This window comes from Chiloscyllium punctatum, chromosome 2 (genome assembly GCF_047496795.1).
Source record: "Chiloscyllium punctatum isolate Juve2018m chromosome 2, sChiPun1.3, whole genome shotgun sequence".
Classification (NCBI taxonomy): Eukaryota; Metazoa; Chordata; class Chondrichthyes; order Orectolobiformes; family Hemiscylliidae; genus Chiloscyllium; species Chiloscyllium punctatum.
In genome coordinates, this window is record NC_092740.1 from 47166619 (window position 1) to 47192356 (window position 25738).

General features: G+C 41.3%; 2 protein-coding genes across 4 annotated transcripts in view; both read right to left on the bottom strand.

Annotated features, from left to right (window-relative positions):
* The window catches only part of mccc2 (methylcrotonyl-CoA carboxylase subunit 2), a 134217-nt gene extending 125866 nt beyond the window's left edge, over positions 1-8351 (bottom strand). Inside the window, exon 1 of the mRNA XM_072581996.1 lies at positions 8116-8351. Coding sequence (XP_072438097.1) covers positions 8116-8253 — 138 coding nt within the window. The 5' untranslated portion in view covers positions 8254-8351. The remainder of the gene's footprint in view (positions 1-8115) is intronic.
* Positions 8352-16735: 8384 nt separating this feature from the next.
* The window catches only part of LOC140483658 (uncharacterized), a 97420-nt gene continuing 88417 nt past the window's right edge, over positions 16736-25738 (bottom strand). For all 3 annotated transcript variants that reach the window (XM_072582028.1, XM_072582020.1, XM_072582011.1), the window contains exon 31: positions 16736-19555. In XM_072582028.1, coding sequence (XP_072438129.1) covers positions 19394-19555 — 162 coding nt within the window. In that variant the 3' untranslated portion in view covers positions 16736-19393. The remainder of the gene's footprint in view (positions 19556-25738) is intronic.

Consider the following 25738-nt stretch of genomic DNA (forward strand, 5'->3'; position numbering starts at 1 on the left):
GAGATGGCAGTTATATTTTGTGCAAAATAGAGGATGGGCTGCTAAGTTTTGAAATTCATACTAGTTGGAATGCAGAAGAATAGCAATGGATAAGCAGGGAATCAAAAATGTCAGGTGTGGAAACAACAAAAGCTGAATAAAGATTCCACAACAGCAGGAGTGAAGTCTCAATGGAAGCAGGCTATTTTGCTAGAAATAAGCAACTGTGAGAATAAGCAGGTTATAGGGCTTGAGCTTAGTTCAGAACCAAACTCTTTTTATTCATTTGTGCGATGTGGGAGTCGCTGGCTGGCCACCATTTATTGCCCTTCCCTAGGTGTCCTTAAGAGGGTGGTGAGCTGCCTTGTTGAACTGCTGCAGTCCATGTGCTATGGGTTGACCCATAATGCCATTAGAGAGGGTATTCCAGGATTACTTGAAGGTGGTGGGGTTCCCATATATCTGCTGCCCTTGTCCTTCTAGATGGAAGTGATCGTGGGCTTGGATGGTGCTGTCTGATGATCTTTCATGAATTTCTGCAGTGTATTTTATAGATGGTCCACACTATTGCTACTAAACGTCAATGGTGGAGGGAGTGTATGTAGTGTCCTGAATGGTATCAAGCTCATTGAGTTGTTGAAGCTGCACTCATCAAGGCAAGCGGGGAGTATTCCATCACACTGCTGACCTGTGCCTTGCAGATGGTGAAAGCTTTGGAGAGTCAGGAGGTGAGTTACTCACCACAGTATTCCTAGCGCCTGACTGCTCTTGTAGCCACTGTGTTTATATGATGAGTCTAGTTAAGTTTCTGGTCAATAATAACCCCCAGGATGTGGATAGTGAGGGATTCAGTGATGGTAACACCACTGAATGTCAAGGGGCTGTGGTTAGATTGTCTCTTATTGATGCTGGTCCTAGCCTGGCATTTGTGTGGTGTGAATGTCACTTGGCACTTGTCAGCCCAAGCCTGGATATTGTCCAGATCTTGTTGCATCTGAACATGGACTGCTTCAGTATCTGAGGAGTCATGAATGGCGCTGGAACTGTACAATTCAAAGGAATGTTACACACTATGTGATTCAGATTAAACAAACTAACTGCAGGAGTTTTTAATATCATTTGATGAATTTCATCAATTCACTATTCAACATTAGGAAGTTGAGTCGTTCATGATTGGATACCTTTGCCAATATTGTGGTTGTGGTGTTCAAGGATAAAAGGGTAAATGTAGGCATCGTTGCATAGGTCAGAAAAATTATTCTTTGCCTATGTTTGTCACTAAGGGATTACATATAAAGTAGAAAGAAAAAGTAACGGTATACTCCAGAGGCAACCATTAGGGACTGGACTCAGAAGCTGGTGCTCAAGACATGCTGCCAATTTGGCACAAGAAGAATGGAGTGAAATCAAGACCCGAGAAATGGTTCTGGAGAAGAGGTAAGGATTGCTCTGTTGGGTCAAATGCTGAGATCAACGACTTAGGATGTATAATTAGAAAACAAAAAGGAATGAGGCAGATGACAAAGCTGAGATATTAAACAAGTACTCTGCATGCCTGGTGTCCTGGTATAAGTAGATGGCTGACTACAAGACAGATTCCTGTGTCACTAGGATCTTTTCAGAAGCAGTTTACACAGGATATGTAGAGAAGAAATCTTCCAGAAACTTCTCAGAAGGACAGCCATGTCAGTTTTCCAACTCTCTATTTGGGACTGGGATATCATAGCAATTACAGAAACATGGCCCAGGGATGGGCAGGACTGGCAGCTTAATGTTCTAGGATACAAATGCTACAGGAAGGATAGAAAGGGAGGCAAGAGAGGAGGAGAAGTGACGTTTTTGATAAGAGATAGCATTACAGCTGTACTAAAGGAGGATATTCCTGGAAATACATCCAGGGAAGGTATTTGGGTGGAACTGAGAAATAAGAAAGGAATCATCACCTTATTGGGATTGTATTATAGATCCCCTAATAGTCAGAGGGAAATTGAGAAACAAACTTGTAAGGAGATCTCAGCTATCTGTAAGAATAATACGGTGCTTATGGTAGGGGATTTTAACTTTCCAACCATAGACTGGGACTGCCATAGCGTTAAGGGCTTAGATGGAGAGGAATTTGTTAAGTTTGTACAAGAAAATTTTCTGATTCAGTATGTGGATGTACCTACTAGAGAAGGTGCAAAACCTGACCTACTCTTGGGAAATAAGGCAGGGCAGGTGACTGAGGTGTCAGTTAATTCTACTAGATTTAAAATAGATGGAAAAGGAAAGACCAGATCTAAAAGTTGAAGTTCTAAAGTGGAGAAAGGCCAATTTTGACGGTATTAGGCAAGAATTTTCAAAAGCTGATTGGGGGCAGGTGTTTGCAGGTAAAGGGACGGCTGGAAAATGGGAAGCCTCCAAAATGAGATAACAAGAATCCAGAGACAGTATATTCCTGTTTGGGTGTAAGGAAAGGCTGGTAGGTATAGGGAATGCTGGATGACTAAAGAAATTGAGGGTTTGGTTAAGAAAAAGAAGGAAGCATTTGTCAGGTATAGACGGGATAGATCGAGTGAATCCTTAGAACAGTATAAAAGAAGTAGGAGTATACTTAAGAGGGAAATCAGGAGGGCAAAAAGGGGACATGAGATAGCTTTGGCAATAGAATTAAGGAGAATCCAAAGGGTTTTTACAAATATATTAAGGACAAAAGGGTAACAAGGGAGAGAATAGGGCCCCTCAAAGATCAGCCTTTGTGTGGAGCTGCAAAAAAATGGGGGAGATACTAAACGAGTATTTTGCATCAGTATTTACTGTGGAAAAGGATATGGAAGATATAGAAAGTAGCGAAATAGATGGTGACACCTTGCAAAATATCCATATTACAGAGGAGGAAGTGCTGGATGTCTTGAAACGCATAAAGGTGGATAAATCTCCAGGACCTGATCAGGTGTACCCTAGAATTCTGTGGGAAGCTGGGGAAGTGATTGCTGGGCCTCTTACTGAGATATTTGTAACATTGATAGTCATGGGTGAGGTGTCAGAGGACTGGAGGTTTGCTAATGTGGTGCCACTGTTTAAGAAAGGTGGTAAGGACAAGCCAGGGAGCTATAAGCCAGTGAGCCTGACGTCGGTGATGGGCAAGTTGTTGGAGGGAATCCTGAGGGACAGGATATACATGTATTTGGAAAGGCAAGGACTGATTACGGATAGTCAACATGGCTTTGTGTATGGGAAATCATGTCTCACAAACTTGATTGAGTTTTTTGAAGTAGTAACAAAGAGGATTGATGAGGGTAGAGCATTAGATGTGATCTATATGGACTTCTGTAAGGCATTTGACAAGGTTCCCCAATGGGAGACTGGTTAGCAAGGTTAGATCTCATAGAATACAGGGAGAACTGGCCATTTGGATACAGAACTGGCTCAAAGGTAGAAGACAGAGGTTAGTGGTGGAGGTTTGTTTTTCAGACTGGAGGCCTGTGACCAGTGGAGTGCCACAAGGATCAGTGCTGGGTCCACTACTTTTTGTCATTTACATAAATGATTTGGATGTGAGCATAAGAGGTACAGTTAGTAAGTTTGCAGATGACACCAAAATTGGAGGTGTAGTGAACAGCAAAGAAGGTTACCTCAGATTACAACAGGATCTTGACCAGATGGGCCAATGGGCTGAGAAGTGGCAGATGGAGTTTAATTCAGATAAATGCGATGTGCTGCATTTTGGGAAAGCAAATCTTAGCAGGACTTATACACTTAATGGTAAGGTCCTAGGGAGTGTTGGTGAACAAAGAGACCTTGGAGTGCAGGTTCATAGCTCCTTGAAAGTGGAGTCACAGGTAGATAGGATAGTGAAGAAGGCGCTTGTATGCTTTCCTTTATTGGTCAGAGTATTGTGTACAGGAGTTGGGAGGTCATGTTGCGCCTACAGGACATTGGTTAGGCCACTGTTGGAATATTGCGTGAAATTCTGGTCTCCTTCCTATCGGAAAGATGTTGCAAAACCTGAAAGGATTCAGAAAAGATTTACAAGGATGTTGCCAGGATTGAAGGATTTGAGCTATAGGGAGAGGCTGAACAGGCTGGGGCTGTTTTCCCTGGAGTGTCAGATGTTGAAGGGTGACCTTATAGAGATTTTAGATAAATAGATAAAGACATTTCCCTGGGGTGGGGGAGTCCAGAACTAGATGGCATAGGTTTAGGGTGAGAGGGGAAAGATATAAAAGAGACCTAAGGGGCAACTTTTTCACACAGAGGGTGGTACGTGTATGGAATGAGCTGCCAGAGGAAGTGGTGGAGGCTGGTACAATTGCAACATTTAAAAGGCATTTGAATGGGTATATGAATAGGAAGGGTTTGGAGGGATATGGGGTGTGTGCTGCCAGATGGGACTAGATTGGGTTGGGAATCTCTGGTCGGCATGGACGGGTTGGACTGAAGGATCTGTTCCCATGCTGTACATCTATGGATTCTCAAAATATCTTTCAAGTAGATGGAAGAATCTAGATTGAGTGACTTCTTTCAGCAGGTCACACATCAACTGAACTTCAAACAATATCAAAAATCCACAATTCCTAATAGTCATAAACTCAGACTAGATGGGTCTTGAGGTGCAGTGGTAGTGCCCTACCTCTGGACCAGGGAACCTGGGCTCACTTCCTACCTATGCCAGAGGTATCATCTCTGAAGAAGCTGATTTACAAAGAAAGTCAGGCATGTAACTTGAGTACTTACAGCACAGAACAAGGCCCTTCAACCTATCACACCCTTGCCAGTCATCAAACAGTGATATATTCAATCCTACTTTCTAATACTTCGCCCATAGACTTTAATGCAATGGTGCTTCAAGTGTTCACCTAAAAAGTTCTTACACGTCTCGGGGGTTCCTACTTCTATCACTTTTAGCAGTAAGCTCCGGACACCCACAATCTACTGGGTGAAAAGTTTTTTCCAAACCTGTCTAAACCTCCTGCTCCTTACCTTAAAACAGTTAACAACTCCTAAGTAAGGAAAAAAAGGAATTCCCTTAGGACTTTGTACACCTCAACTAAATTTCCCCTCAGCTTCTCTGCTCTAAGGAAAATCTTTGAGTAATAAAGGTAAGTAACCATATGTCTTAGCTACTTTACCACACGTTGATAAAATGATCTAGTAAAACCAGCCTAAAGAGTGAGTTTGAGACGCGACTTCAAGCAAGTATCTTTAAAAAAAAGCATCCAAAGTGTCTGTTTAATGGACTTTATTAAAAAGTCCATTCCTCCTCAATATTCCAAATGAACCAGTTTTCAAAGTCCTTTATTGACAGCAGAAGTAGCCTCATAATAACAGAAATCATACCAAGAAGAACATGAATTACACTTTACAAGTTGACATGTTGTATGTTGCTACTTTCCCAAAAGTCATGTTTTTGCATTGAATGTGTATGACTCCTCATTTCAAACACAATGTGCAACATTCGCATTAGTACTCAACCACAAGTATTTCCCCACCACCCCCTCGAAACATTTTACTGATAAGAAGTAGAGGCTATGTTGTGAAGTTATGTGGGAGAAATGAATGAAGTATGAAGATGGCTTCAAGCTACAAATCATACCATTTTTTAATTTGTCACAAATGTGATTCACGTATACACATTTAATTGGGCCAATCAAACCCACACTTCTGTAAAGATTTCAGAGTAAAAGCTTGCTGGTATAGCTGATCTAGGGAACAAAAATGTTTAGTGCTGCAGCAAAAGATCAAGACTGCTCAAAGACTACCAAAAAAACTTGATATCAAATTTATCAGTGTCCAGCAATTCCTCATAAGTCACCTGCAGAAAACATGAGTACCCATTATGGTATGTTGGAATATGGATGTAACACTCATTAACTTCAACACACACAGCAATCAAAGTGTGAAGTGAAAAAACAGTTTTAATGAAAACCACTGGATATGAGAAGACAAGATTCAGATTGGGACCAGCTTCCATGTCTAACAGGATGATGTTTAAGCTTAGACTCATTTCTACTGTAAGAGATTTTGTGCATATTCACAAACATTGTTTGGATGAATGAAAATGGAGTGAAATTGCAAATCAAAGTGTGTTATCAAAATTCCAGAAGTCTACGTAAAAGATTAAAGTTTATTAGTGTGGAAAAGACTTACAGCTCATATAACCCATGTGATCAAACAGACCCTTTGAAGAAATTACACCCAAATTACAATTATATGCCGGTGTCTCGCATACATCATTTGACCTTTGAATGTGTGCCATTTACACAGAATGGAACAAGTAGATGGTTGAAGGAGAAATAATGTCTCGTTGAATGTTTTGTACAATTTTGTTATCAAATTGCAGTATGCTGTTAGTGTACACACCACCACCAGATCATTCAATGAATTGCAAGGAAGATGATTAACTGTACATGAAGATTCAGAAACCAAAAGTGTCACATTTGATCCAGAGTAGGACCCTTACAAATGATGCCACAGCTAAAGTGACTCAAATAAAACAAAAAGAGAAATTATAGAAAATTCAGCAGGTCTGGCAGTATTGGTAGACAAAAAAAAGTTAACTTTCCCAGTCCAGTGACCCTTCTTCAGAACTGACTGTAGCTAGGGAAAGGGTGGCTAGGAATATGTTGAGGATGAGAGGGATGTGTGGGGAGGAATTAACAATAGATACTGATAAAGCCAAGAGAGAGAACAGTTGAACAAACAAAAGAATGGGTAATGGTCAGTCTGGACAAAATCAAAAGTTGTTCACTGGGACCATTAGTGGCTGACAATGGGTTGTTTCTGGTACTAGCCCATGTGATGATAAGGCTTGTTGTATGGAAATTGGAGTAAGAACATGGGAAAAGGTGCTCAGGCCTTAAAGTTATTCAACTCGATAATGACTCCTGTATACCATTTCCAAGAGGAAAATTAGAAGCTGTTTTTCCAAAGGGGCCACTTGGTCCAGGAGGAGGACACTATAGTGGGCACTATGATGGCTAAGTAGTTAGCACTGCTGCCTCACAGCACCTGGTTTGATTCCAGCCTTATGCAACTATCTGTGTGGTGTTTGCACATTTAGCTCATGTCTGCATGGGTTTCCTCTGGGTACTGTAGTTTCTTCCCACAGTCCAAAGGTATGCAGGTTAGGTGGACCAACCATGCCAAATTGTCCATAGTGTCCAAGGGTGTATCTGGGTGGGGTGCTCTTTGATGGGTTAGATTAGATTAGATTAGATTACATTACAGTTAGGAAACAGACCCTTCGGCCCAACAAGTCCACACTGACCCGCCGAAGCGCAACCCACCCATACCCCTACATTTACCCCATACCTAACACTACAGGCAATTCAGCATGGCCAATTCACCTGACCTGCACATCTTTGGACTGTGGGAGGAAACCGATGCACCCGGAGGAAACCCACGCAGACACGGGGAGAACGTGCAAACTCCACACAGTCAGTCGCCTGAGGCGGGAATTGAACCCAGGTCTCTGGCGCTGTGAGTGCAGACACAAGTGGCTGAGTATCCTCTTTCCATACTGTAGTGATTCTATGATTCAGCCACCATTGCACAACATGAGCTGTCAAGATCAACTTAAATACTGCCATACTCAGTGGTAGAAAATCAAGAGACAAACAGCAGGCAGAAACTGTCACGACAGAAAAAGCGATTGGAAAAGTAATAAAAATAGGGATTCAATACTAACATTTAAAACAGAATTGGACAAAGGGCAGCAAAGTGCCAGAGATACCAGAAGGAGCTGGATAATTGGACTATTCAGGTCCCTCTGCCAGTCTGCAGGCACAGGCTCAATGGGTGAATGGCCATTTAAGATTGTTACCTGTCTTGGTGTTGGGGCAGGAATGATTCAAACTAGCAGCAGCAGCACGAGTAAACATGGTGGTGCCAGATACCAGCTGCAAGTTCAAGGACTTCAGAAGGGGTCACAGAAACATGAGCCAAACTAAAAAGAAATGTCACCAACTTAAATGTTCGCGATGTCGTATTTGTGATGACTGGTGCACATACATCCTTCCCTGTGCGATTCAGTACCAGGGAAAGCTGCAATGTACCCACTCCACCCCACCCCGTGCTACTCGGTGCTGTCCACAGTGACTTCCCTCCCTCCAATGGACGTTTCCAGGCGAGTCCGGGGCTGCAAGCGCGGCCTACCTGGAAGAGGACCGAGTTGGTGTCGGGCTCCGATCCGACCGTCGCCACTTTGTCTCCGTGGTAACGGCGGGGTCGTGGGGCAGGCCAGGCTCGCGCTCCGAGGAAGCAGAGCCGCAGGTTCCGCGCGTGCAGCAGCATCCTGCAGCCAGGGGCCCCAACGGCTCCAGAGCGAGCGGCGGCGCGAGTGAGTCTGCAAACCCCGGGGCCGCCTGCACTGGGACACAACCTTTGGGACTCCACCTCAAACACTCCTGCTCGCAGCGAATTGACTTGCAGTTTGTTCCACAGAGCCCACCCACATATACCGGGACCTACAAAGTTAAAAAAAAATCACACAACACCAGGTTATGGTCCAACAGGTTTAATTGGAAGCACTGGCTTTCGGAGCGACGCTCCTTCATCAGGTGGTTGTGCAGAGCAGCGCTCAGAAAGCCAGTGCTTCCAATTAAACCTGTTGGACCATAACCTGGTGTTGTGTGATTTTCAACTTTGTACACCCCAATCCAACACCAGAACCTCTCATCCTTCCAGACTAGTCAAACATAAACTGCGGGGCGATACTTGGTTGGCGTTAAGATTACAGCAACTCTGTTCAGAACAGGTTGGCCGTTCATCAGACAGTAACAGCTTCTGCAGAGAGAGACAGAGGAAAAAGGTTTTGTGTAAAAGTTAGGAGTTCTTTGTACACAAATAGGGAAATTACACAGACTTCTCGAATGATCTCCTATGAATTTGGAGGTTAGATTTATTTAATTTCTAGCACCTCAACTAACTTACCATACATCAAAGAAGTTTCAGAAATGACAGCCAGACTACCAAGGCCCCCCTGTCTGGCACCATGTTTACTCGTGCCGCTGCTGCTAGTTTGAATCATTCCTAGTAGCACACAAACCCACCAACACACTCAAACAAAAACTAACAAACGTAAAAGACCCAGTACATCCCAGTACAAACCAACGTCATCTACAAGTTCCATGCAAGGACTGCCACAAACACTACGTAGGACAAACAGGAAGAAAGTTAGCCACCAGGATACACGAACACCAGCTAGCCACAAAAAGACACGACCCTCTCTCCCTCGTAGCCCTACACACGGAGAAAAAAAATTTCAACTGGGACAACATCTCTATCCTGGGACAGGCTAAGCAAAGATATGCCAGAGAATTCCTAGAGGCCCAGCACTCCAACCACAACGCCATAAACAAACACATAGATCTAGATACCATCTACCAACCCCTCAGAAAACAAACAGGAAATGACATCACCACAAACTCCAGGAACCCCATCCAAGACAAACATATAAATAGAAAGCAGGGGACAACAGCTTTGCTTCACTTGGAGGTTGTCACTGATGATGTTACCTAGCCAGGTAATGAAATGTCTGGATATCAAACCTACACCCTAACTGTCCCTGACTTTAAGGGATTTGCAGAAATAATTTCTTCATAGTTTTTATATGACAGAGAGCTGTTCTGCCAAATGTATTTGTGTGGGCTCTCCAAATTATCTCACCTTTATATAACTTTACTGTTTTTCTTTTGTAAATCCATAATAGTGAGTAGAGTGGGTTTTTTAATTATGTTTTTATTGAGATCTGTCTCTTGATTAAACTTTAAAAACAAAAAAACATGTACTGGAGCAGTGTTTTTAGAACAGTAAGACTGTGCTATTTTCTGGGTCTGTGGATTGTTAGGGTGCAAAGATAGCCTTTAGTGGAGTGATATATTCTTCCTGTTGGAAGTAGGAGATGAGGGAGAGTTTTCATGTTACTGAGATGATGTTGACAGTATGTTTGGTTGCAAATCCCACCAGATTGCATGTATCGGTTGGAGTGGCAGTTAGAGGCATTGAGGAATTTACAGGAGCTTGAGGGTATAATGGATAGCAGTTACAGGGAGGGAGATAAACTGAAGATACAGTCAGGTGGATGGGTAACCACCAGGAAAGGTAGGAGGGGGAGACAGGTAGTGCAAGAGTCTGTTGTAGCTATCCCAATCCCAAAACAAGTATGCAATTTTCGAAAATGTAGGAGGTGACGGACTCTCAAGGGAATGTGGCACTGACAGCCAGGTTTCTGGTATTGAGACCGACTCTAATTTAATGAGGGGTACACCAGGTTCCAAGCGATCGATTGTGATAGGGAACTCTCTAGTCAGAGGCACAGACAGATGATTCTGCAGCCGATAGCGAGGCATCAGTATGGTGTTTCACTTTCCTGGAGCCAGGATCAAAGATATCTTGGAGAGATTGCAGAATATTCTCAAAGGGGAGAGGGACTAGTACACATTGGAACTGATGGCATAGGAAGAGAAAAGCACAAGATTTGAGGAGAGAATTTAGGAAGTTAGGCAGAAATTTTAATAGTAGGTCCTTGAGGGTAGTAATATCTAGATTATCCCCTGTCCCACAGGCTAATGAAGGTAGGAGTAGGTGGATAGAGCAGATGAATGTATGGCTGAGGAGCTGGTGCAGAAGAGAAGGATTCACATTTTTGGATCATTGAATGTCTTCTGGGGTAAACAAAACCTGTACGAGGAGGACAGATTGCACCTGAATTGGAAAGGTACTAATTAACATTCCAGTGGGGAGATTTGCAAGAGCTACTTGGGAGGACTTAAACTAGTGGGGGTTGGTCCCCAGCAAGATAATAAGGAAAGAGATTGGTCTAAGACTGGTACAGTTGGAAAAAGGAGTAAGTCAAACACACGGGGCAGACAGGAACAAAGTAAAGAACAAGGTAGCTGAAAATGTGTTGCTGGAAAAGCGCAGCAGGTCAGGCAGCATCCAAGGAACAGGAGAATCGATGTTTCGGGCATAAGCCCTTCTTCAGGGAAGATTCTCCTGTTCCTTGGATGCTGCCTGACCTGCTGCGCTTTTCCAGCAACACATTTTCAGCTCTGATCTCCAGCATCTGCAGTCCTCACTTTCTCCTTAAAGAACAATGTAGGAGTGGTAAATTAAAGTGCATTTATTTTAATGCAAGAGACCTAACAGGTTAGGCAGATTAACTCAGGGCATGGTTAGGAACATGGAACTGGGATATTGTAGCAATTATGGAGACGTAGCTCAGGGATAGACAGGACTGGCAACTTGAATGCGTGGCTGAGGAGCTGGTGTATGGGAAAAGAATTCACATTTTTGGATCATTAGAATCTCCTTTGGGGTAGGAGTGACCAGTACAAGAAGGACGGATTGCACCTAAATTGGAAGAGGACTATAATACTGCCAGGGAGATTTGCTAGAGCTGCTTGGGAGAATTTAAACTAGTGAGCTTGGAAGATATAGAATGTAAGGAAATAGATAGTGACATCTTGCAAAATGTCCATATTACAGAGGAGGAAGTGCTGGATGTCTTGAAACGCATAAAAGTGGATATATCCACAAGGGCCTGAACATGTGTACCCTAGAATTCTGTGGGAAGCTAGGGAAGTGATTGCTGGGCCTCCTGCTGAGATATTTGTACCACCGATAGTCACAGGTGAGGTGCTGGAAGACTGGAGGTTGGCTAATATGGTGCCACTGTTTATGAAAGGTGGTAAGGACAAGCCAGGGAACTATAGAGCAGTGAGCCTGATGTCGGTGGTGGGTGAGGTGGTGGGTGAGTTGTTGGAGGGAATCCTGATGGACAGGATGTATATGTATTTGGAAAGGCAAAGACTGATTAGGGATAGGCAATCTGGCTTTGTACGTGGGAAATCATGTCTCACAAACTTGATTGAGTTTTTTGAAGTAACAAAGAGGATTGATGAGGGCAGAGCAGTAGACGTAATCTATATGGACTTCGGTAAGGCATTTGACAAGGTTCTCCATGGGAGACTGGTTAGCAAGGTCACAACTCATGCAATACAGGGAGAACTAGCCATTTGGATATAGAACTGGCTCAAAAGTAGAAGACAGAGGGTGGTGGTAGTGGATTGCTTTTCAGACTGGAGGCCTGTGACCAGTGGAGTGCCACAAGGATTGGTGCTGGGTCTACTATGTTTTCTCAATTATATAAATAATTTGGATGTGAGCATATGAGGTATAATTAATAAGTTTGCAGATGACACCAAAATTGGAGGTGTAGTGGACAGCGAAGAAGGTTACTTCAGATTACAACGGGATCTTGATCAGATGGGCCAATGGGCTAAGAAGTGGCAGATGGAGTTTAATTCAGATAAATGCGAGGTGCTGCATTTTGGGAAAGCAAATCTTAGCAGGACTTATACTCTTAATGGTAAGATCCCAGGGAGTGTTGCTGAACAAAGAGACCTTACAGTGCAGGTTCATAGCTCCTTGAAAGTGGAGGCGCAGGTAGATAGGATAGTGAAGGAGGCGTTTGGTATGCTTTCCTTTATTGGTCAGAGTTTTGAGTACATGTTGCAGCTGTAGAGGACATTGGTTAGTCCACTGTTGGAATATTACGTGCAATTCTGATCTCCTTTCTATCTGAACGATGTTGTGAAACTTGAAAGGGTTCAGAAAAGATTTACAAGGATGTTGCCAGGGTTGGAGGATTTAAGCTATAGGGAGAAGTTGAATAGGCTATGGCTGTTTTCCCCGGAGCGTCAGATGCTGAGGCTTGACTTATAGAGGTTTACAAAATCATGAGGGGCATGGATAGGATAAATAGACAAAGTCTTTTCCCTGGGGTTGGGGAGTCCAGAACTAGAGGGCATAGGTTTAGGGTGAGAGGGGAAAGATATAAAAGAAACCCAACAGGCAACATTTTCACACAAGGGTGATACATGTATGGTATGAGCTGCCAGAGGAAGTGGTGGAGGTTGGTACAATTGCAACATTTAAAAGGCATCTGGATGGGTATATGAATAGGAAGGGTTTGGAGGGATATGTACTGGGTGCTGGCAGGTGGGACTAGATTGGGTTCGGGTATCTAGTCAGCATGGACAAGTTGGACCAAAGGGTCTGTTCCCATGCTATACATCTCTATGCTGTTCCAGGATATAGATGCTACATGAAGGATCGAAAGTGGGGGAAGGGGGCAAAGTGGCGGTTTTGATTCGGGATAACATTATGGTTGTACTTAGGGAAGACATTCCTGGGAATACATCCAGGCAAGTTATTTGGGTGGAACTGAGAAATAAGGAAGGGATGATCACCTTATTGCTATTGTACTATACACCCCCAGCAGTCAAGAGGAAATTGAGAATGATGGGGAGTTAACTTTCCAAACATAGTCTAGGACTACCCTAGTAGTAAGGGCTCAGATGGAAAGAAATTTGTTCAGTGTGTACAAGCAAATGTTTTGATTCAGTAGGTGGATGTACCTACTAGAGAAGGTGCAAAACATGACCTACTCTTGGGAAATAAGGCAGGGCAGGTGATGGGCATGCCAGTGGGGCAGCACTCTTTCTCCCCCCACCACCACCCCCTCCCCACACACATATATATGGGCGAATTTACATTTGCAGACTTTTATTTGCAGTCACACTAGTTTGTTCAAAAAGCACATAAGCTGTGGGCAATTAGTCCATGTATCATTCTACCAATCCCTACTTTGGAAATAGAACCAGTCTGACTCAATGTTGGGATATGGACAGACTCTAACCTCACACCCTTAATGCATTGTTTGAGCTGAGATGTCATTTTTTAAAAATATAAAACCTTAAGTTATTTTGGAAATGTGACTTATAGAGTCATAGAGATATACAGCATAGAAACAGACACTTCGGTCCAACCTGTATATGGCGATCAGATATCCTAACCTAATCTGTTCCCATTTACGAGCACTTGGACCATATCCCTCTAAACCGTTCCTATTCATATATCCATCCAAATGCCTTTTAAATGCTGTAATTGTACCAGCCTCCATTGCTTCCTCTGGCAGCTCATTCCATACATGCAACACTCTCTGCGTGAAAATGTTGCCTTGTAGGTCCCTTATAAATTTCTCCCCCCTGAACCTATGCTCTCTAGTTTTGGACTCCCCCATCTCAGTGAAAAGACCATGTCTGTTTATCCTATCCATGCCTCTCATGATTTTATAAACTTCTATAAGATCATCTCCTCAGCCACTGATGCTCCAGGGAAAACAGCCCCAGCCTATTCAGCATCTCCCAGTAGCTCAAATCCTCCAATCCTGGCAACAACCTTGTAAATCTTTTCTGAACCCTTTCAATTTTCACAACATCCTTCTGATAGGAAGGAGACCAAAATTGCACGGAACATTCCAAAAGTGGCCGAACCAAAGTCCTGTACAGTCACAACATGACCTCCCAACTCCTATATTCAATGCTCTGACCAGTAAAGGAAAGCATACCAAATGCCTTCTCACGATCCTACCTACCTGCGACTCCACTTTCAAAGAACTATGAACCTGCACTCCAAGGTCTCTTTGTTCAGCAACACCCCCTAGGACCTTACCATTAAATGTATAAGTCTTGCTCTGATTTGCTTTTCCAAAATGCAGCACCTCACATTTATTTAGATTAAACTCCAGCTGCCACTCCTCAGCTTATTGGCCCATCTGATCAAGGTCCCATTGTAATCTGAGGTAATCTTCTTCACTGTCCACTACATCTCCAATTTTGGGTGTCATCTGCAAACTTACTAGCTATACCTCCTACGTTCACATCCAAGTTATTTATTTTACTGATGAAAAGCAGTCGACCCAGCACTGACCCTTGTGGTCACAGGCCTCCAGTCTCAAAAGCAACCCTCCACCAGCACCCTCTGTCTTCCACCTTCTGGGATTTACATATTAATGAATTCAAACCTGCAATCCCATTCTAAGTGATGAAAGACTTAACAGCAATTGAGATTTGTTCAATACATCAGTTGAACGACATTTTGATCTTTAACTATAAATTCCATGTCCTATGATTCTGCCCCATCAGCTACCTAACGAAGGAGAGCGCTCTGAAAGCTTGTACTTCCAAACAAACTCATTTAGACTATAACCTGGTTGTGAGAGATTTTTAACTTTGTCAACCCTAGTCCAACACCGGCACCTCCACATCACGGGTATCAGAAACACAGCTACAGTTTATAAACAAGGTAAAAACAATGACTGCAGATGCTGAAAACCAAATACTGGATTAGTGGTGCTGGAAGAGCGCAGCAGTTCTGGCAGCATCCAACGAGCAGCGAAATCGACGTTTCGGGCAAAAGCCCTTCATCAGGAATAAAGGCAGTGAGCCTGAAGCATGGAGAGATAAGCTAGAGGAGGGTGGGGGTGGGGAGAAAGTAACTGTCTCCTTGACTTGTCCGACCTGCCTATCTTCTTTTCCACCTATCCACTCCACCCTCTCCTCCTTGACCTATCACCTTCATCTCCTCCCCCACTCACCTATTGTACTCTATGCTACTCTCTCCCCACCCCCACCCTCCTCTAGCTTATCTCTCCACGCTTCAGGCTCACTGCCTTTATTCCTGATGAAGGGCTTTTGCCCGAAACGTCAATTTCGCTGCTCGTTGGATGCTGCCTGAACTGCTGTGCTCTTCCAGCACCACTAATCCAGTATACAGTTTATAAACAGCAATGCAATAGTAATCCAACTGAGTACAAATGCTTGATGTTCCAACTGCTGATCTGCTATCTATCCGGAAAGAAGATCCTAGAGAGAATAAAGCCACCTGAAGTCTTAACAGTATCCTAATTCTTAAGATTATTCTGCAGGTCACTGAAGCACATACATGATGTTATCAAGGTGCTGAAACATAAGTCTTATTTGACAAGGTGATAAGTTCTCAAAAGTTGGTTTTATTTTTCAAACAAATTTCGGAATGAAAGTCTACTAAACCTTAAGTAGATTCAAGGTAACAATTAGGAAGGGATGAAAATAAAAGTTGGTGACAAATAGGAAATTGACTAGGATTCTTTAGACGATGAAGCATCTTAAAAACAATGGAATGCATTGTAGAAAATATTTAAGTGCCAAAATTTATAACCAGTGAATTTTAACGACAAATACAAATATTTGCATCTTCCACATCTTATTTGTAGGTCCAAGCATGCAAATTTCAGGAGAAATTTCTGACTGCTTAATTCCCAGAGAAAAGTTAACAAACGCGTTTGAAAACTATAAACATTAAAAGTATGCTAAATGAACAAACTATTTCGGAGTTTGAATGGATTTTCAAAAGCTATGGCCACCTGCAAGTCACACCATTAGTAAATTGAAAGATGGACTAGGGAATGGTAGCTGGATATTAATGAAGTAGTATGTACTGTAACAGGAAAGATAAAACATGTTTGATGATGGGATGCAACTAACAATGATAGAAAATCAAAATGTATTTGTATATTATTTACCGGGAACATCTAGTTAACACAAAGTTCCAAGCAGCAGACAATTTATTAAGTGAGATGCTCATTTGGAGAGCAAGCACAGACACAATGGGCCAAATGACCTTTGCACTGTGTTGTAAAAAATTGAGAACCTGTGGAGAAATTTAACTAATACTAAATAAATTAGATCACTTTGATTCTGGATGAGGCTACATTCGTCCTTCTGCATTAACAAGCTATCTCCAAGAATTTGGAACATTTCTAAAGTTGTGAATGTCAGGAAACAAACATAAATTTCACCTAATACAGAATCCTGCCACAATAAAGGGCCTTATATCAAATTTCAGCAATATATTAAATGCAAAGAAAAATTATATAAGAATGTTTTATTTACAGAATTTACAAGCAGTCCACAGATTAATACATCTATGCAGTAATACTGTAATGTGCCTTCCAAACAAGGAAGATGTTGTAATGACTCTGGAGTTAGTCATTCAGTAAACAACCAATACATATTTGTAACCACGTGAACAATGCTTTAACTGTAATTTACACATATATATAGTCTATCTATATGAGTGGTGCAATTGACCCAGTTGCTTTGTCAGGGACAAGATAAATTCAAATAATTTCTTGTTTACTGCCACACGTATTAGCTTTACCTGTGAAGTTTTACATAATTAACTTGTTAGTTACTTCCTGTTTGAGTTCCTCGTCAACACTTTGAAACTGCTCTTAACAACACTGGTTAGGAATTCACAGCAGTGGCATAAAACAGCAGTACTGGATCAGCTGCCCCTTATACACAGTGCTTGATGTTCAGTTCCATTAAATGCAATGGATGGCTTATCCAATATCTTTCTATGTCACTGCTTAAGATGAATTTCTCCCTCTATTTGCCCAATTATCAGTCAGAATTTGCTACAGCTTTTTCATAAAACTTCTGAAGCTCATGTTCCAGAGAATGATGATCGTATATTGTCAATGTTGAAAGACTATTTCTTCATTCTCGCCTAGTTATGAAATCAATTACATACAACTATGAGACTTATCTCCAATCACACTTGGAGCCTTGCACCACAACATAAGAACCTGGTTTTAGAATCTGTTTCTTCCACCCTTTAAGTCTTTTTTGATTTATATCAAATAAATCTTAATCATTTTTAAGATATGCTGTCTCAAATATAATATTCTACAGCATGGGTTACATTTGGGTCACTTAACAGTTGTAACAGGCTCACATTTTAATTTGTTCAAAATAATTGAGTTCCTAATTTTTTCTCCCATCTCTAGGTCAATATAAATATTACAGCCACATTAGGATGACTTTAAATAATAATTAATATACAAAAAGTGAGATAATTATCTGCAAATGTGATTCTAAGCCCACATTAAAATACAGTCCAATTAACACATTTCACATGGTTATAATGTTAACGAATGAAACATATATAAACAGACTTTTAAAAAAGAAAGCTTCAAAAGAAATTTGAATAACTTCGCATTTAACACAAATGGATATCTATAAATCTCTACATTTTGTTTACAATTGCATTGAAAGAACACAAACACAAGTGCTAGTAATTTCACAAAAAGAAAACTTGTGTATCTCATTGTTGACATGTATGACATGCAAATAAATCTCAGTCCACAGCAATTTTATATAAATCAATCATTGAAAGTTTTAAAGTTGGGCTGTCATTGGAGAGATCTGTTTCACATCCAAATTTGTACGTTTCCTTCTGATCAGTCAAACATGCAGCAATCATTCTGAAACTTTAAAGGAACAGCACCTTCAAGAAACATTGAATTTGAACTATGAATATATTTGCTAGACAAGGCACATTCTTTAAAAATAAAATAAAATGAGGTAACAAAGACAAAGATCCTGACCTTCAGAAATGCTCACCAAACAACATGCAATCTACATCATTACACCCATACTTAAACAGATTGAAGTCTAACAATGTTGTAAATTTATCACAGTGCAATTTTCTGAATAACTTCCTCTTGAAAGAAACAATTGGTATCAGATTTAATACCCAACCATTTGTGTAACAATTTATACACAAAAATATGCAGCCCTGAACTTCATTTCATCCCATTACTGATATAATTTACATCCAAGAACTTAAAACTCACTGACAGTTTAGATGTCAATGAATTATTATAGTTTATCCTTTTCAATTAGACTAACTATATATTTGTATTTGTTCTGTTTTATTTGGGCTTTCAAATTTGTTTCCACTATTTATTGCTTCATTCTGATGTATTTAAAATTTATCTTAAGCAAAAATATATCATTCAAATCATACTTCTTTTTGAAAAAAGGCAGTCTGGGAAATGCAATTATCAAAATATATCATAACCCATTAGTATTTTGGATTCTAAGTTTAATATTTAAAAAGTGATCCTGATTAAATACTTGGATGTTAAAGTGCAGTACTTTGAGGGTGTCATCTGTTTACCAAGCATCAATACCAAATTGTGGATTACTAAAATAAAGCACACATCTGCTACTCCTTTTTCTGCAAGAAAAATGACAATGCAAATTATCTTTCCTACATTGTAGTGTGTGCTCCAATAGGGCAAAAGCATCCTATATAACAAAGGAATCACTGAGATTCAAGGAGAAACTTATTGGTAATTCATCAAAACTGTAAACAACTTTTGGATGAAACATGAACTTATTGTACAGTTAATGGAGTTATCATATATTGTGAAGAGTAAAGCAGCAGCTTTCTTTAATGCCTATGTATTTGCTAAGAAAGATTTTGTTACAACAAATCGGCCTGTAAAATTTTGGTATTTCCTACCAATAAAGGTTAATATTATAAAGTGATTAACCAGCCTTTTGTTTTCATATTCATATCATGAAAGTAGTATTTTATAGGAGATCTCAGTGCAAAGAAAACTGGTAAAAGCAAACAATGTTTGTATAATTTAATGTCACTTCTCCAATTCTGTGATTGTGTCATATCGTTGAACATATCACATTATATAATGTACCAGCACCAATTAAATATGCAGCTATAAGGTTTTCTTTCATCATTCTTGTTCATCCTCTTCCACTTCTGTGAAAATATCACTGAAGAAATATTCAGCAACTCTTGTTGGCTGCATCTGTTCTGTATCTTGTTCCATTGCACAGCAGGCTTCCTCTGTGTAAGACTCCGACTGCCAACTTTGCAATGATGAGCTATACCTTACCTGAAGAAAGAATGGACATAAGTAATGACATGTGTTGCACTCTAACTTAGTAGCTTTACTAGAAATGCTGACAACCTTGTGAAAACACTTCTTATGGCTAGAGTGCAAAGCATGTAGATGTATAAACATGTTCTCTCCAAGAAAACTGGGACACAAATTCCGCATATCGTCATTGAGACGTACAGCTTGGAAACAGACCCTTGGTCCAACTCATCCATACTGACCAAACCCTAACCTAATCTAATCCCATTTGCCAGCACTTGGCCCAGGTCCCTCTAAACCCTTCCTATTCATATACCCATCCAGATGCCTTTTAAATGTTGTAATTGTACCAGCTTCCTCCACTTCCTCTGGCAGTTCATTCCATCCACATACCATCCTCTGTGAAAAAAGTTGTCTCTTAAATCCCTTTTAACACATGGAGAGCTTGACTAGAATCAGACTTACAGGGAAATAAAGTAAAAGCATGCCATTTCCGAAATTAAGGGGGTGCATTTAAAATAAAGGGTCAATCACCCCAATTTCTTTTATTCAACTCTTTAAAATTGACAGAGGATCATCTGCTCACTTACATAGCAGACAATGGTCACTGGAAGATTTATACAACTTTCAAAGTAGTCAACCAAGGCATGAAATTCTTAATACTCTAGTTATCTTGGTGTTGAAAGGACTGTTTTTTCCTGTTTGTATAGTAAGTAGACTGGGAGCAGAACAAGGGAAAAGGGAAGGGAGAAATGTACTGACGGTTAAAAAGGACAGTGCTAATTGCTCCCTCCACGCATTTTAACCAAGTCCTACTGCTCAATACAAGCCTTCGGCATGCAAGTTGTTTCTAAATAATATTTTGTAATGCTAAAATAAGATAATTTCAGATTATGCATCACTGAAACCTATGGTTGGGTACTTCTGAGAGCCATGCTTTCAACACGATTAAATATTTGGTGATTTAATTCTGCAAAGGGCTGCACCAGTCCATTCAGTAAGTAGAATCAACCATCCCCATTCATTAGGTCACTCCCTATTGTGCGACATCGCAAATAACACTGTAGGATCTTCAGGAAATGTATGATGTGGGCCTCAAGGAAACTGCATGCATATTTAAAGATAAAAGTTGGTTTGAAAAAATCCTGCAACATTAGTTGCGTGTTTGCTGTGTGATAGAATGGAGGTTGAGAAACTATTGCTAGCAAGGACACAAATCAATAATCTCAGATTTCAAAATCTTAACCCAGAGGGTTGTGGACACCCACTCATGAGAAGTACTGAAGACAGAGATCAAGAGAATCAAGACACATGGGGTTTGGGCGTGAAGGTGGAGTTGATTAAAATGTGCAGCATGATCTTGATGAAGTCTGGAGCAGATTTCTCATGTCTTAGATTTAGAAAAAAAAACTCTCAAATTTCATGTAAATAAAAGTGCTACAGAAACAACTGGTAAGTAAACAATTCCTTGTTAAAAGCGGGCTGAAAGGGATTGATTTAACATGCGATACACTCATGCAGTGCAAGGAACCACATGAGGAGTGGCTTATTGAGTTTAATCTAGATATATGTGAAATGCTCCATTTTGGTAGGGCAAATCAGGCCAGGACTAACACACGTAATGGTAGGTCCAGGGGAGTGTTACTGAACAAAGAGTCCTTGGAGTTCAGATTCATAGTTTCTTGAGAGTGGAGCCTGAAGGCGTCATTTGATACTCTTGCCTTATTGGTCAGTGCTGAGAGTGTGGGCTTCCTCATTCCTGATGAAGGGCTTTTATCTGAAACATCAATTTCCTGCTCCTCGGATGCTGCCTGGCTTGCTGTGCTTTTCCAGCACCGCACTCTCAACTCTAATCTCCAGCATTTGCAGTCCTCACTTTCACCTTTCTTGGTCAATGCACTGAGTATAGGAGTTGGGAGATTATGTTACAGCTGTACAGATATTTGGTTAGGCCGCTTTTGGAATATTGTGTGCAATTCTGGTATCCTTGATGTTGTTAAACTTGAAAGGGTTCAGAACTGATTTACAAGGATGTTCCCAGAGCGTTTGAGCTACAGGGAGACACCGAATAGGCTGGGGCTATTTTCTCTGGAGCATCAGAGACTGAAGAGTAGACCTGTATAGAGGTTTAAAAAATCATAAGGGACATGGATACAGTGAATAGTCAAGATCTTTTCCCTAGGGCAAGGGAGTCTAAAACTAGAGGGCGTAAGTTTAAGGTGAGAGAGGAAAGATTTAAAAGGGACCAGAGGGCAACTTTCTCACGCAAATGGTGATACATGTATGGAATGAACTGCCAGAGAAAATGGTGGAGACTGGTACAGTTGCAACATTTAGAACATAGAACGTTACAGCACAGTAAAGGCCTTTCGGCCCTCAATATTGCGTCGATCTGTGAAAATAAACTGATGCCCATCTAACCTACACCATTCCATTATTATCCATTTGTATGTCCAATGTCCATTTAAATGCCCTTAATGTCGGTGAGTCTAATACAGTTGCAGGCAGGCCATTCCATGCCCCTACCACTCTAAGTGAAGAAACTACCCCTAATATCTGTCCTAAATCTACCACCCCTCAACTTAAAGCTACGTCCCTTCGTGTTAGCCTTCACCGTCGAGGAAAAAGGCTCTCACTATCCACCCTATCTAACCCTCTGATTATCTTATACATCTAGATTAAGTCACTTCTCAACCTCCTTCTCTCCAACGAAAACAGCCTCAGTTCCCTCAGTCTTTCCTTGTAAGACCTTCCCTGCCATACCAGGCAACATCTTAGTAAATCTCCTCTGAATCCTTTCCAAAGCTTCCACATCGTTTTTATAATGTGGTGACCAGAACTACATGCAATACTCTAGGTGCGGCCATATTAGTGTCTTGTACAGCTGAAGCATGACCCCGTGGCTAAGAAACGCAACCCCCCCCCAACCAATAAACGCCAACACACCATATGCCTTCTTAATAATCCTATCAACCTGGGTGGCAACTTTCAGGGATTTATGCAGCAGGACATCGAGATCTGGGCGGCACAGTGGATCAGCGGCTAGCACTGCTGCCTCACAGTGCCAGAGATTCGGGTTTGATTCCAGCCTCGGGCAAGTGTCTGTGGAGTTTGCACATTCTCCCAGCGTCTGCGGTGGTTTCCTCCGGGTGCTCTGGTTTCTTCCCACAATCCAAAGATGTGCAGGTCAGATGAACTGGCCATGCTAAATTGCTCAGGGGTAAATATAGGGTAGGGCAATGGGTCTGGGTGGGTTACTCTTTGCAGGGTTGGTATGGACTAGTTGGAAGAGAAGGAGGTTGAGAAGTGACTTAATCTAGATGTATAAGATAATCAGAGTGTTAGTATGGACTGTAGGGAATCTAATTTCTCTGTTCATCTGCACTGCCAAGAATTTTACCATTAGCCCAGTAGTCTGCATTCCTGTTACTTCTTCCGAAGTGAACCACATCACACTTTTTCCTCATTAAACTCCATTTTCCACTTCTCAGCACAGCTCTGCATCTTAACTATGTCCCTCTGTAATCACAACATCTTTTGGCACTAGATTAGATTAGATTCCCTAGTGTGGAAACAAGTCCTTCAGCCCAACAAGTCCACACCGACCCTCCGAAGAACAACCCACCCAGACCCATTCCCCTCCATTTACCCCTGACTAATGCACCTAACACTACAGGCAATTTAGCATGGCCAATTCACAGTATTTGGACTGTGGGAGGAAACTGGAGCACCCGCAGGAAACTCACACAGACACGGGGAGAATGTGCAAACTCCACACAGACAGTCACCCGAGGCTGGAATCCAATCTGGGATTTTGGTCATGTGAGGCAGCAGTGCTAACCACTGATCCACAGTGCCGCCCCACTACCTACTCTGCCTATCTTAGTGTCATTGCAAATTTCCTAACCCATCCTTCTACACCTAAAAATGACAAACAGCAGTGGCCTCAAAACAGATCCTTGCGGCACACCACTGGTAACTGAGCTCCAGGATGAACATTTCCCATCAACCACCACCCTCTGTCTTCTTTCAGCTAGCCAATCTTTGATCCAAGCCATTAAATCACCTTCAATCCCGAAACTCCATATTTTGTGCAATAGCCTACCGTGTGGAACCTTATCAAACCTTACTGAAGTCCATACACACCACATTAACCGCTTTATCTTCATCCAAATGTTTTGTCACCTTCTTGAAGAACTCAATAAGGCTAGTGAGGCACAACTTATCCTTCATAAAACAGTGTTGACTATCCCTAATCACAATATTCCTTTCCAGATGATCGTAAATCCTATCTCTCATAACCTTTTCCAACACCTTAGCCACAACCGAAATAAGGCTTACTGGCTTATAATTACCAAGGTTGTCCTGACTCCCCTTCGTAAACAAGGGATCAACATTCGCTAACCTCCAGTCTTCTGGCCCTACTCCTGTCGACAATGATGTCATAAAGATCGAAGCCAAAGGCTCTGCAATCTCTTCCCTGGCTTTCCAGAGAATCTGACAATAAATCCTATCCAGCCCCAGGGTCGTATCTATTTTCAGATTTCATAAAATTGCTAAAACCTCCTCTTTGTCAACCCTAATCCCACCTAATCTTGTCGCCTGTATCTCCATATTCTCACTAACATTGCCCTTTGCTAATGCGAATATTGATGAAAAGTGTTCATTAAGTGCTTCCCCCATGTCCTCAGATTCCACACAAAACTTTCCACTACTATTTTTGATTGGCTGTAATCTTACTCTAGTCATTCTTTTATTCCTGATACACCTATAGAAAGCCTGAAGGTTTTCTTTGATCCTATCTGCCAACAACTTCTCATGTCCCCTCCTGAATCTTCTTAGCCCTCTCTTTAGATCTTTTCTGGCCAACTTATAACTCTCAAGTGCCCTATATGAGCCTTCATACTTCTTCCTCACATAAGCCTTCTTCTTCCTCTTGACAAGAGCTTCAACTTCTTTCGTAAAAGATGGGTCCCTCTCTTAACAGCTACCTCCTTGCCTGATAGGTATATACTTATCAAGGATCCACAGTAGCTGTTCCGTGAATAAGCTCCACATTTCAAGTTTGTCCATCCCCTGCAGTTTCCTTCCCCATCCTATGTATCCTAAATCTTGCCTAATCGCATCATTATTGCCTTTTCCCCAATTATACCTCTTTCCCTGCAGTATATACCTATCCCTGCCCATTACTATTGTAAATATAACTGAATTATGGTCACTATCGCCAAAGTGCTCACCTACCTCCAAATAATACTGGGTTCATTCCCCAGTATCAAATCCAACATGGCATCTCCCCTTGTTGGCCTTTCTACATACTGTGTCCTGCACACCTGAACGAAAACTGACCCATCTAAACTACTTGAACTACAGTATTCCCTGTCAACAGTGGGGAAGTTAAAGACCCCATTACAACTACCCTGTTACTCTCGTTCCTATTGAGAATCATTTTTGTTATCTTTTCCTCTACTTCCCTGGAACAATTTGGAGGCCTATAGAAAACACTCAGAAAATTTAAAAGGCATCTGGATGGGTGTATGAATAGGAAGGTTTGAGGGGGATATGGGCCAAATGCTGACAAACAGGACTAGATTAACTTAGGATATCTGATCAGCATAGATGAGTTAGACTGAATTGTCTGTTTTTGTGCTGAACATCTTCCCAACTCTACTCTTTTTCTCAATATATATTTGACTAGTTTCAAATTTCATGTTAGTTGTTCTTTCAGCCATTCTATGCTGCTTTGTTGAAATTATCTGATTTTCTGGCCTACCATTAATTTTCACTGTATACTTTTTCTCTCAATTTGATACCATTCTGAACTGTCTTAGCTAACCACAAATACTTATCTCCAACCAAACTGACTCTTATGAACCAAGATTATTTCTCACTACCATACTGATCTTAGCAGTTATTAACAGAGCTACCTTACTTACTTCTTCATTAATGCTGTCCTTCTGAAATGTCAAATATCCTTGGATATTTATTTTCCAGCACAGCTCATCCTGTCACCACATCTCTGTAACACTGACCATAGTATGCTCATTTATTTCTATACATCCTATAATTATTTTCTATAAAAGTTGCTTTATTCAGATATTGAGCTTGATATGTCCTTTTACCATTTTATCACTGCAGCGACCTTATAGGTTAGTGAACACTTGCATTTATACAGTCTCTCCCTTGCTGTCACACTTGGGTTAT